This window comes from Tamandua tetradactyla, chromosome X (genome assembly GCF_023851605.1).
Source record: "Tamandua tetradactyla isolate mTamTet1 chromosome X, mTamTet1.pri, whole genome shotgun sequence".
Taxonomy (NCBI): Eukaryota; Metazoa; Chordata; class Mammalia; order Pilosa; family Myrmecophagidae; genus Tamandua; species Tamandua tetradactyla.
Window position 1 is genome coordinate 36,651,736 of NC_135353.1, and position 17,339 is coordinate 36,669,074.

At 35.9% G+C, this 17,339-nt stretch overlaps 1 protein-coding gene and 1 non-coding gene across 2 annotated transcripts; both read right to left on the minus strand.

Moving 5' to 3' along the window:
- Positions 1 to 415: 415 nt before the first annotated feature.
- ACTRT1 (actin related protein T1) lies at positions 416 to 1,867 on the minus strand. The gene has a single exon (XM_077147057.1). It carries the CDS (start codon positions 1,660 to 1,662, stop codon positions 529 to 531), a length of 1,134 nt encoding a protein of 377 aa, XP_077003172.1. The 5' UTR covers positions 1,663 to 1,867; the 3' UTR covers positions 416 to 528.
- A 7,927-nt stretch (positions 1,868 to 9,794) lies between these two features.
- Positions 9,795 to 9,980, minus strand: LOC143672398 (U2 spliceosomal RNA). The gene has a single exon (XR_013169850.1). It is a non-coding gene; the product is annotated as a U2 spliceosomal RNA (small nuclear RNA).
- Positions 9,981 to 17,339: the final 7,359 nt, after the last annotated feature.

Sequence of the window (17,339 nt, forward strand, 5' to 3'; positions counted from 1 at the left end):
ATTCTATTTAGTTATCTGATCTCATGAAGGCAGAGAAAAAGCTTTATTGTACTAAAGACCCACTCACATAATGATTTAGTTGCCCCAGAATAGGGTCTTTCCTGCTTTTATTCCTCCTTGTCCCTTTTATCTCTGCTGACTTTTTCTCCTGAGCACCGGGTATATTACAATTATATAAGACATTTAAAATGAAGATTCCATGTCCCATATTGAATAAGTCTCTGGACATGAGATTCAGACACCTGCTTATACTATAAACACTACAGATGGGCATGGCCTCAATTCATAACCCAAAACTATCTTAGGAGAAAACAGCTGAATAGGTGCATGGTGGGTATGAAATAGAGCCACTAAAAAACCTTCACTACCAGAGTCACAAATTATTCTTAAGCTACCAAAAATGAACTGAAATTCTAAATGGCAAACCACTTTTATTGAACATCCTGATGAAATAAAGCTGAGAACTTTACTTCTCCCACTGATGTTCCTGGGATCTCTTGGTTCAGTCTGTTCTCTGTGTTGAGTCCTTTAAAAGCATCCTCTCTGAATAGCAGACTTCCCAAACTCCTTGAAATCTGCAGAGGTGATCCACATCTGCTTGAAACTGCTCAGAGATGTCACTATAGATGCACCCATCCATGCAGAGAAACACCTGTCAGGGGGAGCTGTAATCCTGATGGGGATTCCTTTGGCAGCCAGCTGTTCCAGCTCTTTCATGAGTCGTTCCTCAAAACCAGGGAAGAGAGTGGTGCCCCCAGAGAGCAGAATCTCTGCAAAGAGCATGCTGTGGATGTCAGTATCACACTTCATGATGGTGCTAGAGACCATTTTTGAGAGACCTGGGCTGTGGATGCCCAGCTGGTCAGGTGCAAAAAGAACTTCAGGTGCCTGATACAGCTGGTCCCCAATGTGGATGACATTCCCATCTGGCAGCTTGTATTCCTGTAGGATCTTCTGTGGATTCTTGCATAACTCCTTCTCTGGCTCCAATGCAACATAGCACAACTTCTCTTTGATGTTATTCATCAAGGCCTTGTCAAACATGCCAGGGAAGTTAAGCCCACTTGCAAGGAGGAGCCGGGTGAGGTGCTCTGTGATGTCCCTCCCTGCTACAGAGAACTTGGTGATAGCATGAGGCAGAGAGTAACCCTCAAAGACAGGGACAGTGCAGGTAACCCCATCACCACTGTCTACGACCAGGCCCGAGACACAAGCAGAGGCATAAAGTGCTACCACTGCATGGTTGGACAGGTAGAAGGCAGGTACGTTGAAGGTCTCAAACATCAATTCTGCCATCTTCTCTCTATTCTCTCTTGGGTTTAAGGAAGTCTCAGTCATGAGCACTGGCTGCTGACTAGGTTTTACTCCCAGCTCCCACTCAAAAAGATGCATCCACAGTTTTTCCATGTCATCCCATCCCACGATCAGGCCACGTTCAATAGGGTGGTGTAAATATAAGGACTCACACTTGTATACAGCTGCATCTTCCACAGAGTAATTCTTCTGACTGGCTTCTGCTGATGGTGTGCTGAATTTAGGATACCCTATAACTGAGCTGATGACATGACGGGGTCCTACCTCTCCGGATAAGCCAGCTTTGCAGAGTCCTGATCCATTGTCAAAAATCACAGCTGGAGTATCTAATACATGTGGATTAAACATGTCTGCAGCATCCTCTTCTGAACTTCATCAAAATGAAGACAGAACACTCAGGCCACTTTGTGACACCAGAGATACCTATGGAAGTTTCAAGGTCATAGGATTCCACAGTTCACAGGTTATCTCCCAGACAGAACTAATAGGCTCCCCCCATCCCTAAGATCACCCAGTCCCCCACCCATGAATCTGTCCTGGTGGCCCAGGACATTTTCACAGATAATTGTGCCATATGTAACAATGTAGTCAAGGCAACAATTGTTCTCAGTCAACATCAGAGAGATATTAAGGGGTGGGGCTCTCCCTGCTTGGTGTGGCCTAAAACAGAAAAAACAAGTCACATTTATGGGTAATTGGATAAACCTATGAATCCAAAGCAAATTCTAGCCCTAGAGCCAAATGAAGTGGCCCAGCTCTCACCTTGTCCCAGGGAACTGGCTTCTCTGCTCAGTTGAGCTCTTGTTTTGGAGATGACAAAAAAAAAAAATACACTAAGGCAATGAACTAAGCAACAGACTCAGGTCCACATCAACATGGTGACGTCCACAACCCAGTAAAACAGGCAATCAGAACATTCATTTTTTATTGACACAATTTTTAATAACATTATTGCCTTATAATTCACATAAAATACAATTCACATACTTATAATTCAATAGTATTTACTACATTCACAGATGTAAGCAGTCATCACAAAAGACAATTTTAGACTATTTATATCACCTCTAGAAGAAACTCCATATACTTTATATATCATGTCCCTACAGCCCTCTTTTCCCCAGGCTTAAACAACTCACAATTGTGTGGGTCACTTCTCCATGGAAACAACGTAATGAAAAGGTATCCCTTTAACAATTGGTCTACCACTGCAAGATTAGATTAGAAAGGAGAATCTGGCTTTTCTGGGGCATAGTTTCAAATTTGCACAAAACACTAATTTATTTTCTGTCTCTATAGATTTACCTCTTCTGGATTTTTCATATAAATGGTATCATACAATATGTGGCCTTTGGTGTTTCACTTGCTTCACTTGGTATATTGTTTTCAAGGTTCATCCATGTGTTAGCATATCTCAATACCTATTTACTTTTTGTGGATGATTAACAGTCCGTTGCTTGTATATAACACCTTTTGATTAATGATTCATCAGTAGTTGATGGACATTTAGGTTGTTTACACCTTTCAGATATTTTGAATAATGCTGCTAGAAACACTCAAGTACAAGTTTTTATGAGGACATATGTTTTCATTTCTCTTCAGTATGTACCTACAAGAGGAATTGAAGAAATGTGAGTTTAGTAATTAGCTGAACTACCTGAAATTCTTATCAGCAGTATATGAAGCTTCCCACATTTCCACATCTTTGTCAACACTAGTTACTGGCTGACCTTTTGATTATAAACATACAAGTTGGTGTGAAGTGGTATGTCATTGTGGTTTGATTTGCATTTCCTTGATAATGAATGATGAGCTTCCTTTTATGAGCAATTGGCCATTTGTATGTCTCATTTGGAGAAATGTCTATTCATATACCTTTACCACTTTTAAATTGTGTACTTTTTCCTTTTATTCATGAGTTATGAGTCTTTTGTACATTCCAGATACACATCCCTATCAAATATATTGTTTTCAAATATTTTCTCACATTCTGTACATTGTCTTTTCATTTTCTTGGCAGTAACCTTTAAATTTAAACAGTATTTAATTTGATAAAGTATAATTGATCTATTTTTATGTTCTGTGGCTTGTGCTTTTAGCATCATATCTAAGAACCCATTGCAAAATCTGAGGTTATCAACAGTTATCCCTATATTTTCTTCTGAGAGTTTAATAGTTTTAAATCATATATTTAGGCATTTGATCCATTCTGGGTAAATTCTGTATATGTTCTGAGGTAAGGGTCCCACTTCATTCTTTCCATATTGCTATCCAGTTGTCAAAGCACCATAGCACATTTATTGAAAATAAAATTCTTTCTTCATTAAAAGGTATTGGCAGGTGTATTAGTTTCCTAGGAATAGCATAACAAGTACAAAAAATGGGTAAGTTGGGTGGGCCACAGTGGCTCAACAGGCAAGAATGTTTGCCTGCCATGCCAGAGGACCCAGGTTCGATTCCTGGTGCCTGCCTATATAAAAAAAAAATGGGTAAGTTAAAATAGCTGAAATTTATTATGTCACAGTCATGTAGATGAGAAGTATAAAATCAAGCTTTCAGAAGAGTTTTGATCCCACTGGATACTGTAGAGAAGGATCTGTTCTATGACTCTCGCCTTACTTCTGGTGTGCCTGCCAATTCTTGGTGTTCCTTGGCTTGTGGAAACATAACTCCAATCTCTATTTCCATCTTCCTTTGATATGTTCTCTGTTGTGTCTGCATGTCTGTCTTCAAATTTCCTCTTCTTATAAGGACAACATGTGTATTGGATTAAGGCCCAGCCATATCCACTTTGACATAACTCTCAACTAAATGCATCTTCAAAGACCCTATTTCCAAAAGAAGGCCATATTTACAGGACCAGGAATTAATACTTAAACATATCTTTTGAAGGCACTCTTGTCAAAAAAAATTGCTATGGATTTACTTTTGGACTCTTGATTCTATTCTATAGATATATGTGTATTCATATGTCAGTACCACACTGTCTATTATTCCCCTATTCCTACTACCTACTCTGTAACCATAAGCAACCACTAATCTACTTTCCAACTCTAAAGATTTCTGTTTCTTGACATTTCATATGAAATGAATCATATAATATGTCACATTTTGTGACATATTTCACTTAATACAATGTTTGCACAATTCATCAATATTGTAGAATGTATCTGTACTTAATTCTTTTTCATGGCCTAATATATTTCATTGTAAAAACACACCATATTTAAATGATCCATTAACCAGTTGATGGATGATTGAATTATTTCTGCACTTTGCGTATTATGAATAATACTGGTAGAAATATTTCTGTAAAATTTCTGCATGGACATGATTTCCTTTCACTTCAGTATATACTTAGAAGTGGAATTTTGGAGTCATATGATAACTTTATGTTTAATCATTTGAGAAATGGCAAGTATGTTATCCAAAGCTGTTGTATCATTTTTCATTTCCATGAGCAGTATATGAGGGTCTTGATGTCTCATCATCTTTTCAACATTTGCTATCTTCTGATTTTTAAATTATAGCTGCAATAGTTATGTTCAGGTGTCAACTTGTGCAAGTGATGGTGTCCAGTTGTTCTTTTGTTACTTATGGACATAAATCAGCAGCACATGTAATTCATATATGTCTGATTAAATCTGTGTTTGGCTAATGGGAATGTCTTCCACAATGAATGAGGCTTAAAAGAAGAAGTCAGAAGGAAGCAAAACAGCTAAGTGGAGTTCAGCACAGCCCATCACAACTCAACCCAGAGCTCAGAGCTGACACAGACACTCAGAAACCAGGAGAGAAGACTGGCAGACATCACCATGGACATTCCCATGTGACAGAGAAACACAGAGGAAAGCCAGCTGCCTTTTCACCAAGGAACTGTGAATCTGTAACTGCATAAATCCCCTTCATAAAAGGCATCTATCTCTGGTGTATTGCGTTTTGGCAGTCTTAGAAACTAACAATAGCCATGCTAGTGATTCTGAACTGGTATCTCATAGTGGTTTTGATTTGCATGTCCCTGATGACTAATAATGTCAAGTGTCTTTTCATGTACTTATTGGCTATTTTTACAACTTGCTTGGAGATTCATCAATTAATCTTTTGCCCACTTTTAATTTAGGTCAATTGCCTTTTAATAATTGTGTTGTAAGGTTATTTATATATACTGGATTCAAGAACCTTATCAGATATATGATGTGAAGTATTTTATACTATTCTGTGGTTGTCTTTTCATTTTCTTGATTGTATTCTCTGAAGCACAAGAAGGTTTCATTTTAATCAGGTCAAATATATCTTTTTTAAAAAATTTGTTCCTTGTGATTTTGGTGTCATATTTAAGAATTCTTCGATAAATGCAAAATCATGAATATTTACTCCTATGTACTTAACTAAAAGTTTTATAGTTTTTGCTTTTAAATGCAGATAGTTATCCAAATTAAGTTAATATTTGTGTATGGCTTGAGGTAAAGGTCCAAATTTATTCTTTGTATGAGGCTATCCAGTTATCCAGTTGAAGGGAAAATTTTCTTTGTTGAAAAGACTTTTTTAATATATTATTGGAAAATTTCAGTATCTTTGTCAAAAATCTTTTGACCCCAGATCCATTAAAATGGTGACATAAGACAACCTTCAGAAAATCTCCCCTCAGAAAGAACTACTTAAGGATAAATCCAACTTTCTTGGAACCCTGGAGGATGAAACAGACTGGAGAAGGTCTCCACAAATGTTGACATGAAGAGAAGAAAGCACTACAAAAAACAGACATACATAGACCACTCCCTCTCACTCAGTTCCATGTGGCTAAAGAGTGACACTGCTATAACACTTTGGCCCAGGTACTTCTTGCCATGTTTCCAGACCACAGAGACGTTCTCAACAGTGAATTAAAACCCCATGCAAATTCATGCCACATGGACTCAGGGAAGAACTTAAGTGGCTCCAAATGCATGCAGACAAAAGTGCTCCTAGGCAGCAGAAGAAAACAGTGGCAAAATTGTTGGTAAGAGGTTCATACATCCAAATCAGTTTCTAATTGCTGGAGCACCTATAAAAAATGGATGTTTTTTTAATGCTGACCTCATCTGGTTCTCATGGGCAGGATAACCTAATGGGGGAACATGGTGAAGGAGTGCTTTGCCTTCCTCTTTAACAAGGATGTGCTCCTCCTAATGGGAAAGGGTCTCAGCATGCAGTACTTCCCTGTGCACAGGTTCATGCTAGCCATGGGTAGTGCCATTTTTGTTGCCATGTTCAATGGGTGGATGGCCATGACATCCATGGAGAGTGAGTTGCCGAACATGTAAACCACCACCTTCCTAGCCCTGCTCAAGTTGTCCCCATGGAGATGTGATGCCACCCACTCAAATTGGGTCTTAATCTGCTTACTGGAGTCCTTTAAGATGGAGATATTTTGGAGAAAACACAAACTGTGGAGACAGAACATGCCCCAGGATATGCTAAGCTGAGAGATGGAATCCAGAGTTTGCCCCCAGAAGCTGGAAGATGACCCAACATTGCTTAAAGGATCAACATGCCCCAGGAGAAACCAGAATATCACTCACAGGAGCTGAGAGAGCCATTTAAACACTAACCCAGGAGAAAAGGGCCAGCAGACATGGCCATGCTCCTTCCCATATGACAGAGAAACACTGGAAAATAATCAGCCTTTTTTGAGTGAAGGTATTCTCTTGTTGATACCTTAATTTGGACATTTCCATTGCCTTAGAACTGCAAATTTGCAACCTAATAAATTCCCTTTTTTTTTTTTTAAAAAAAATCCATTTCTGGTATGTTGCATCCTGGCAGCTTTAGCAAACCTAAACAGATTTTGGTACCAGAGAAGTGGAGTGCTACAATTGGCAAATACCCAAACTGCTAGGATGGCTTTATAAATGGATAAGGGGGAAGATTCTGGAAAATTGTGAGATGCTTGATAGAGAAGGCCTAGATTGTTTTGAAGAGGTGGTTGGTAGAAATGTGGACTATAAAGGTACCTCTGATGAGCCTCTAGACAGAAATGAGGAATGTTTCTTTGCCAACTGGAAGGAAGATGATCCTTATTTTAAAGTGGAAAGTTGAGTCATGATTCTGGATTGGGAGGTAGAATTTGAAAGCAGAGCTGGAATATCTAGCTGGGGAAATTTCCACACTAAATGTGGAAAATCCAGCCTGGCTTATCTTTGCAGCTTATAGTAAAATGTTACAAGAAAAGGATAAGTTGAGAACTGAATTCTTGGGTACAAAGAAACCAGAAATTGATGGTCTGTAAAATTCTGGGCTTCCAGAAAATGAGACTACATACATTTCTGTCCCATGTGAGGATTTAACCAAACAGAGAACTACTTGACTATTTCAGAAAAAGCCAGTATTGGAGATGGAATTATCTAAGAAAGATTTGTGGAAAGTCCTGTTGTCTGATGATTTTGACCCCCTATGCTGCATGACAAGCCAACACATTTTTGGGGGAGATTTGTATGAATGGAGCCACTGCCAGTCTGGATTAAAAGGGACAGGAAAAAGATATATTAAAAGAAAAATGACTTCAAATGAATGGAAGCTATGGTCTGGAGCCAGGAAATCTCAGACCAGATAAGTGGACCTACTGATTCATGTAGAGAAGGTGAGTTTGCCCTGGAGGCAGAGGGTGGATGGAAAAGTGTTACTTCCTCAGGCTTTAGAGAGGGTGGAGCACATTCTCTGGGAATTGTGGGGAGCCTGAATGCCACCTCCCTGTTCTGAAGAAGTTGATCTTGTTCCCCAGAGATGGCAGAGTCCAGGTACCACTATGCTGCCTTTGGAGAGTGGGGCTGAGAACAAGGTGGTCTCCCCAATGTTCCTCAATGTTGCAACCCTCAGCCCCATGTTCTCAGAGAGCAGGACTACTGTGAACGCCCTTTGAGAGGGTTGGACTGATGATCTCTCAGGCCCCAAGAATAAAATATTCTTCTACAAATGACTCTGAGACTATGAAATCAAATGGAGCTTGTCCCTTAGGCTTTTGGAAATGTTTGAGTCCAGTGACCCCTATTTGCCTTTCAATTTCCCCTTATGGAAATGGAAATGTTTATCCTATGACTGTCCATCCTTTGTATATGGGCAGCAGATAGCTTGTTCTAAAGTTCACAGGTCCACAGCCAGAGGACAATTTTGCCTTAAGACAGACCATGCCTGTAGCTGCTTTGGTGAGATTTTGTACTTTCTTATTTTGAAGTGTATTTGTATTGTTACTGAAATCATTTAAGGCTTTTGTGATATTGTGTTAGAATGAATGTATTTTGTATATGGAAAGAACTCTCTTTTTGGGGTCCAGAAGGTGGAGTGTGCTTGCTCAAAATTGTTATGTACCCCAGAAAAGCCAATTTTGTCTAATCCAGTTTTGTGGGGACAGACCTGTTGTTGGGTAGGACACTTTGATTAGGTCATTTCCATGGGCATGTGACCCTGCCCAATCAAGGTAGATCTTAATCTGCTTACTGGACTCCTTTAAGAGGGAGATGCATGGAGACAGAAAATGTGCCAGGAGATGCTAAGCTAAAAGATGAAATCCAAAGTTTACCCACAAGAAGCTGATAGAGGACCCACCATTACTTAATGGAGGAAAACTCCTCAGGACAAGCCAGAAGGAGCCACCTGAGCTGAGAGAGCTATTTTGGAAACCAACCCAGGAGAGAAGGGCCAGCAATTGCCACCACATGCCTTACCATGTGTCAAAAAAACCTACATGCCATTGGCCTTTCTTGAGTGAAGGTATTCTTTTGTTGATGCCTTAACTTGGAAATTTTAATTGCCTTAGAACTGTAAATTTGTAACCTAAAATAAGTTAGTCCAATGGACACATAAAATCTGACTACTGACTCTGAAAACTTTCAGCCCTCTACCAGAACCAAGAAGCTCCACTCACACACATTAGGTTTTCAATCAGCTTTTAGGTGCCTCAAGCTTAAATATTCTTCCATTTTCAAGCATTTGTTTTAAGTCTGTTATGTGCCAGGCACTGTTGTAAGCTTTAAGGATACATTAGTGAATAACACACAAGGAGTTTATATTTCAAAAGGGAAAAAGGTAATAAGCGTATACATACTATAGAACAGAAATAGAAAAATGCAGGGAAAGGGAATAGAATAAAATAGGAAGGGAAAGAAGAATTTTGTTTTATGTAGAAAAGTCAGGGATAGTTTCTGTGATGAAGACAGATCAGAACACAGGCCATAAGGAAGTAACAGAGTAAGCCACAAAAATAATCTCAGCAAAAAGTGTTCTAGGCGGAGGGAACAATAACAAAGAGCCCCTGAAATGAGATTACACTTGGTCTGCAGAAGGAACAATGGGGCCAGTTTAGTTGGAGCAAAATGAGTAGGGCAGAGTGATGGAGGCAATATCAGAAAGGCTGAAGTGGGCCAGAACATAGGGTCCATACTGTTCATTTTCGTCTATGCCAGTAATAAGCAATCTCTAGGGAGATATATATATTTTTCCCCCCGAGGGGGTGCACCTGGAGATATTGCAATACCAGGTCAATGTGTGGAGTGGGCGGAGCAAGCTCTTATTCCATCTCCTAACTCCAAAAATCCATTTCATATATTGTCCTCAGATAGAGGACGTATCAAACATTAAACTGATAAGAACAGATACTACACTTGATCTTAGTCAAAAGGCCGAGAAGCAATCTAGGGAGATATTTTAAGACCATGCAAATATTCTAATCTTCATTAAAATTTCTTCATTGATTAAAAAAAATGAGAAAAAAATATATGTTAGAGATATACAGCAGCATCCATCTAAAAGACAGGATAATAAAAAGCGTATTGTCTGAAGAGCAGATAGAGAAAATAAAAGGAAAAATTGAGCAGTGTATGAAGAATATGCACGAGAGCATGACGCACATAAACATAGATATTATGGGATTTGCAGAAAGAGAAGAGAAGAGAAAATGAGAAGAAAGAATATTTGAGGAAATAATAGCTGAAAATTTCCCATCACTTATGAAAGTTGTAAACATGCGCATCCAAGAAGTTTGATGGACTCTAAACAGGATAACCCTAATGGACCTACTCCAAGACAGATACTAATCAGAATGTCAAATGCCAAAGATAAAAAGAGAATTCTGAAATCAGCAAAAGAAAAGTGTTTTGGCACTCAATAAAACTAATTGCCTATTTCTCATTTAAAAAAAAGAAACAGAAACATGGAGTAATTTTTTAAGTATACATATTATACTTAAGGTAATGAAAGAGAAAAACTGACAGTCAAAAATACTTTACCTGGCAAAACTGTACTTCAAAAATAAGGGCAAGTTTAAAATATTCATGGATAAACAAAAGCTGACAGTTTCTCATCAGAAGACCTAGCCTACAAAAACTGCAAAAGAAAGTTCCTCATTTTGAAAGGAAAAGACAGGAGAGATTGGAATGAAGAAGTGTAAAGAAGGTAAAAACTTCAGTAAAGGAACTAAGTGGGTAAATGCAAAGCACAATAGTACTACAAACTCAACATATTACTCTACTCTCTAATTCTTATAAAAGTTAGCACATAGGTGAATAAAACATAATCATATTTTTATAACAGACATGCAATATATAAAGAGGTAATGTGTGACAGACACAACATAAAGAGGAAAGATGGAGGGATATGGGAGCAATGAATGTGTATGCTACTAAATTTAAGGTGGCATCTTTTCAAAATCGAAGTAAATACACTTAGGTTGCGCAATGCACATCTCAAGGTAACCAAAATAAAGTATTTAAAATACATATAGAAATGGAAATGAAGAAAGCATCAATGACCACGTAAAAGATTAACTATATACAAAAGGAGACTGAAATAAAGAAAAACAAAGACAGACATAAGACATATAGAAAAGCAGAGGACAAATGGCTGAAGTATGTCCTGCTTTTATTGTAATAACACTGAATTTCAATGAATTAAACTCCCCAATCAAAAGATACTAATGGATAGAAAAAATATTATCCAACCATATGTTATTTACATGAGACTCACATTAGACCCAAAGGCACAAATAGGTTGAAAGTGAAAGTATGGAAAAAGATAATCCATGCAAAGTGTAACCAAAAGAAAGTTTGGGTAGCTATACTAATATCAGACAAAATCTATTTCATATCAAGACCTGTTACAAGAGACAAATAAGACATTATATATCAATAAAACATCACCCACCAAGAAGAAATAATAATCATAAATAGTTATGAACCTAATCACAGTATGAACAAAATATATGAGGCAAACACTGGCAAAACTGAAGGTAGAAATAGACATCTCTTCAATAATAGTTTAGATTTGAATACACTATTTTCATCAATTGATAGAATGTCTAGACTGAAGAACACTAAGGAAAGTAGAATCTGAAAACATGCAATTATATCTAACAGACAAATGTAGAGCATTGCACAGCAAAACAGCAGGGTACACATTCTGCTGAAGAATACATGGATCATTCCAAGGACAGGGCACATGTTAGGTCACAAAAAGTCTGAATAACTAATAAAAGACTGAAATTATAGAAACTATATTCCCTTCCTACAATGGAATGAAACTCAAAATAAGTAGGGGAAGAACTGAAAATTCCATATCTGTATGGAAATTAAACAACACAGTCGTAAAAAAATCAGTGGGTCAAGGAAGAAATCACAAGGGAAATTAGCAAATATCCTGAAATAAATGAGAATGAGAACACAACAAATCAAAACATGGAATTCAGTGAAGGTAGTTCTCAGAGGGGGAATTTATGGCCTGAAATGCTTACTTTAAAAAAGAAGAAAGAGATCAAATCAATAAACTAATTGCAAGCTGGAAGAATTAGAATAAGACAAGAGAACTAAACCTCCAGAGAGCAGGATTGAAATAACAAAGTTCAGAACAGAAATACATGAAATAGAGAATAAAAAAGAAATGTAGAGAATTAGCAAAAGTAAAAGTTGTTTCTTTGAAAAAATCAATATGATAGACAACACTTTTGCTAGACTGAAAAACGAAAATAGAGTGAGAGTGAAAAGAATTAAAATCAGAAATGAAATGAGGGACATTACCATTACTACTGACCCACAGAAATAAAAAGGAAATTGAGAAGATAGAATGAAACTCTCAGTTTCATTCCATTGATATGCACATCTAAAAGTATGCCAGTGCTACACTTATTGATTATTGTTGATTTGTAGTAAATTTTTAAATCTGTACATGTGGGTCCTCCTAATTAGCTCTTCCTTTAAATACCATGTTGGCTTTTTCAGGGTCCTTGCAATTCCATATGAATTTTTAAATCTGTGTTGACTATATCTACTGATAAGTCTCTTGAAATTCTATCAGGGATTTCCTTGAGTCTGTAAATCACTTTAGGGAATATATCAAACTTAAAATTATTATGCATTCTGATCTATGAACATGGAATATTTTTTTTCTTTTTATTTACATCTTTAATTTCTTTCAGGGATATTTTCTCATTTTTAGAATAAATGTTTTACAGTTCTTTCACTAAATTTATTCATAATATTTTACTCTGTTTTGATCCTATAGTGAATTTAATTACTCACTTAAATTCATTTTCATTGAAATTGCATAAAGATGCAATAGATTTTTGTATACTGATTTCTTTTATTAGAGAAGTTGTGCATTTACAGAAAAATCATGCATCAAATAAAGGATTTATATATATATATCATCTTATTATTAACATCTAATTGATGAAAGCACATTTTTATAATTTTATTATTAACTATATATAATACATGGTTAACTTAGGGTTCACTGTGAAGTGTAGGTCTAATATTTTTTTTTTTAATTTTTATTTTGTTTCCCCCTTCAACCACATTCATATATAGTTTTCAGTATTGTTGAATGAGGTTGTGGAACTGCTTTAGTTTCCTAGGCTACTCAAGCAAATACAATGACATGGATTGGCTTAAAAAAATAGGAATTTATTAGCTTATGGTTTGGTGGCTAAAATAAAGCCTAAATCAAGGTTTCATTGAGGTAACGCTCTGTGTCTGGCTGCTGATAATCCTTAGCTCCCCTGTCATCTGGCAAGGCACAAGGCAGCATTTTCCGGTCTCTCCCTTCTCTTTTGGGTTCTGTTGATTTAGCTTATTGCTTACTCCCTATGGCTCTCTCTCTCTCTCTCTCTGTCTCTGTCTCTCTCTCTCTCTCTCTCTCTCTCTCTCTCTCTCTCTCTCTCTCTCTCTCTCTCTCCTCTCCATTTCATTCTCTCATAGAATCCAGTAATATATTTAAGACCCATCTTAATTGAGGTAAGACACACCTAAACTGAAGTAACCTCATCAAAAGATTCTACTTAAAGTGGTTTCACATCCAGAGGACAGATTGTATTGAAGAACATTTTTGTGGGGTACATACAGCTTCAAACCACCAGAGCTATGATCCCCACCGTCAATTACCAAAGCATTTATATCATTCCAAATAGGAACCCAATACATTTTAAGCCTGACCTTCTCACTCCCTGTGCCCAACCTGCCTCCTGCTAACCTGTATTCTATACTCTGACTCTTTGATTTTGCTTATTGTAATTTCTTCATAATAGAGAGCTCACACATTATTTGTCCATTTGTTTCTGGCTTACTTCAATCAATATGATGTCTTCAAGGTTCAACCATATTGTCACATGTATCAGGACATCATTCCTTTTTATAACTGAATGATATTACATTGTTTGTATATAACACATTTTTAATTCATTCATCAGTTGCCAGACACTTGGGCTGCTTCCATTTCTTGACAATTGTGAATAATGCCACTATGAACATTACTGTGCAAATATATATATATATATTCTATATCCTGAAAACTTGCTGAACTTGTTTTCTAATTCTGATAGTTTTTTTTAACAGATTCCTTATGATTTTCTATGTTCCTAATCATCATTTGTGAAGAGAGATAGTTTAACTTCTTTCCTTCTAATCTAGATGTCATTTATTTCTTTTTCTTACTTAATTGCCCTGGGTAGAACGTCCAGTAAAATGTTAAATAGAAGTAGCAAGAGGTGAAATTCTTGTTTTTTCCAATGTTAGAGGGAAAGCTTCAAGGCTTGACCGATTTGATGCTAGTTGTGTGTTTTTGTAAGTGACCTTTTATAGGTTAAGTTCCATATATCCTGTTTTTGAATGTTTTTATCTTGAAAAGGGTGATTACTTCATGAAGTACTCTCTCTGCCAATTTTGAAATGTTCATGTGGGTTTTGTTTCTTATTATATTTATATGGTTCATTGCATAAATGGATTTTCTGGTATTGAAACAAATTGTATTCCTGGAGTTAATCTGCCTGCTTATGGTACATGAATCTTTAAAAATTGCTGGATTTCGTCTGATAGCATTGTGTTGAGGATATTTCCATCAACATTTATAAGAGATAAAATAATATTTTTGTTTTCTTATGATGCTCTTCATTTTGGCATTAGGTTAATTCTGGCCTCATAGAATAATCTGGAAACTATTAACTCTTCTATATTTTGGAAGAATTTGTGAAGAATTATTATTAGTTTTTCTTGAAATGTTTCGTAGAATTCTACAGTAACGCTTGTAGCATGATCCTGGGCACTTCTTTGAGCATAGTTTGTTTTTCTAAGTCATTAATTAAAACTCGACGTTGTATACTTCTATTCTTAATGTCTTTTTATTTGAGAGCCTATATGGGGAGTCTATGTCTTTAAAAGCATTTGGCCACTTCATGTAAGTTATCTGATTTACAGCATAAAAAAGTATTCATCGTATTCTTTTATAATCTTTTCTATTTCTGCAATATAGTATAAGGTACCCTCTTTAATTTCTGATTTTAGTAATTTGAGCAAGTTTTTTTCCTTGATTAAAGTAGCTAAAGATGTGTCAATTTCGTTGACCTTATCAAGAACCAAGTTTTGTTTTATTGATTTTGTCTATTGTTATTTTATTTTTATTTAATCAAATTCCACTGTAATCATTTTAATGTCATTCCTTCTGTTTTCTTTGATTTGTTCTTTGTTTTCCTCTGAATTAAAGTAGAAGGTTGAATTCATAAAGTATATTGTAATATATGGGTATAGATTTCACTATAATCACTACTTTAGCAATATTCATAAATGTTGATATGTTGCACCTTTATTGTTTTCATTTATTTCAAATTATTTACTAATTACCCCTTTAAATTTCTTCTTTGGACTATTTATAATTTAGGAGTGTGGTGTTTAATTTTTGCACATTTGTGTAATATTCCATGGGTGTTTGCTAGGTCAAGCTGGTTCATAATATTGTTCAAACTTAGTATTTCTTTGTATATCTTCTACCTAGCTGCTGTATCCATTACAAAAATTTGAATATTGAATTTTCCAATATTTGTATGGCATTGTCTACTTGTCTTTTGATTTTTGTCTGTTTTTGTTGCATGTATTTTGGTGGTCTAATATGAGGTGCATATATATTCATAAATTTTATATATTTTAATAGATTGACAATGTTATAATGATCATATGTCCCACTTTATCTTCAATAATTTTTTTAAAAATTAAAAGGAATTTTTTTTCTGATTTTTGAAGGTAAAATGTGTCTCCTATAGAGAGTATAGAGTTACATACTTTTATCCAGTCTGAAAATCTCTGCCATTTGATTGGGTTATTTAATCCACACATATTTCATGGTATTGATGTAGTAGGATTTACATTATTTAATGTTTGTTTTCTATATTTTTGAACTCTTATATTGTTCCTATTTTCCAGTTTACTGCTCTTTTGCATTAAGTTACTATTTCTAATGTATTAATTTAAGTAATTTAATGTCTATTTTGTGCTATTTCTTTAATAGTCACCTCAGGATTTAATATAAATCCTAATTCACCAGATTCAGCTTCAGATTTATAATAACTTATTTCCAGTGAAATACAGAAATGTTATTCTGATACATCACTACTTGATTTTCCTCTTTTCTCTGATATTGTAACAACTATAAATGTTACCAACCCAGGAATACATTGTTATATTTATTACTGTTTACAATTTTATATATTTTAAAGGTGCTTAGAGAATAGCTTTTGTTTCATTAGCCCTATAATTTATCTATTTTAGTTCTTTTCATTTGTTCTTATAAGTACTTCAGCTATATTGGGTCAAGACCCACCCTCATTCAGTTTGGACAGATCACAACTAATAACATTTCAAAAGTCGTACTTACAAGTAGATTCACACTCACAGGACCAGGGATGGGTACCTGAGCAGGTCTTTTGTGGGAGGCATGATTTGATTCCTGACGATAGTTAAGAAAAACTTAAAATGCAAAGCTAAAGGACGTGAGGTTCATGAGGACTTTGAAAACTCTTCACATTCCTGGGAATCCTAAAGGTCACACACATGGGTAGAGCTGTATGCATTCGCATGTATGCTCAGGATATACATGAGCAGGCCTTAAGTTACCACCACCAGCTAACTTTGAGGATATGCACTAGAGGGACACAGAGATGTAAATTGCCTGACTCAGTATGGAAGGCATGTCCAAAAATGCACCAAGATTCACTCATCAAACCTTGGAGACATTAGTTCCAGGTATGAGGAAATATTTTTCTGGTAATTATCTGACTACTAAGCTAAGTGAGTAGAGAAATCACTAGTCAAACATAATAAAGGCTGAAGTCTTGGTAAAATTACTTATTGAAAATCAATAAATGAAACAACACAAACAGCAAAGAACCACAATAAGAAGCACTAGGGAAGAGATTGAATATGATTTCCAGAGTTGCAACATTATCATATTGAGTATAACCAGTTTTCAACAAAACGTTATTAGATATACAAAAATCAAAGAAGTATGAGCCATGCAAGGAAACATAGCAGTCAATACAAACTGCTCCTAAAGAAGCCCAGATATTTATATTATCAGAATAAGACAATCATTTATTTTAAAGACAGTCAAGGAACTGAAGAATATTATGTCTAAACCACTAAAGGAAAGTTTAAGTATGATGTTCACCTACTATGGAGTGTAAATAAAATAGAAAGAAAAACCAGATAAAAATTCAGGAGTTGAAAAGTACAGTAACA

Coding starts and splice junctions, on each gene's coding strand:
- ACTRT1 (XM_077147057.1), bottom strand. CDS start 1,662: ATGTTTAATCCACATGTATTAGATACTCCAGCTGTGATTTTTGACAAT.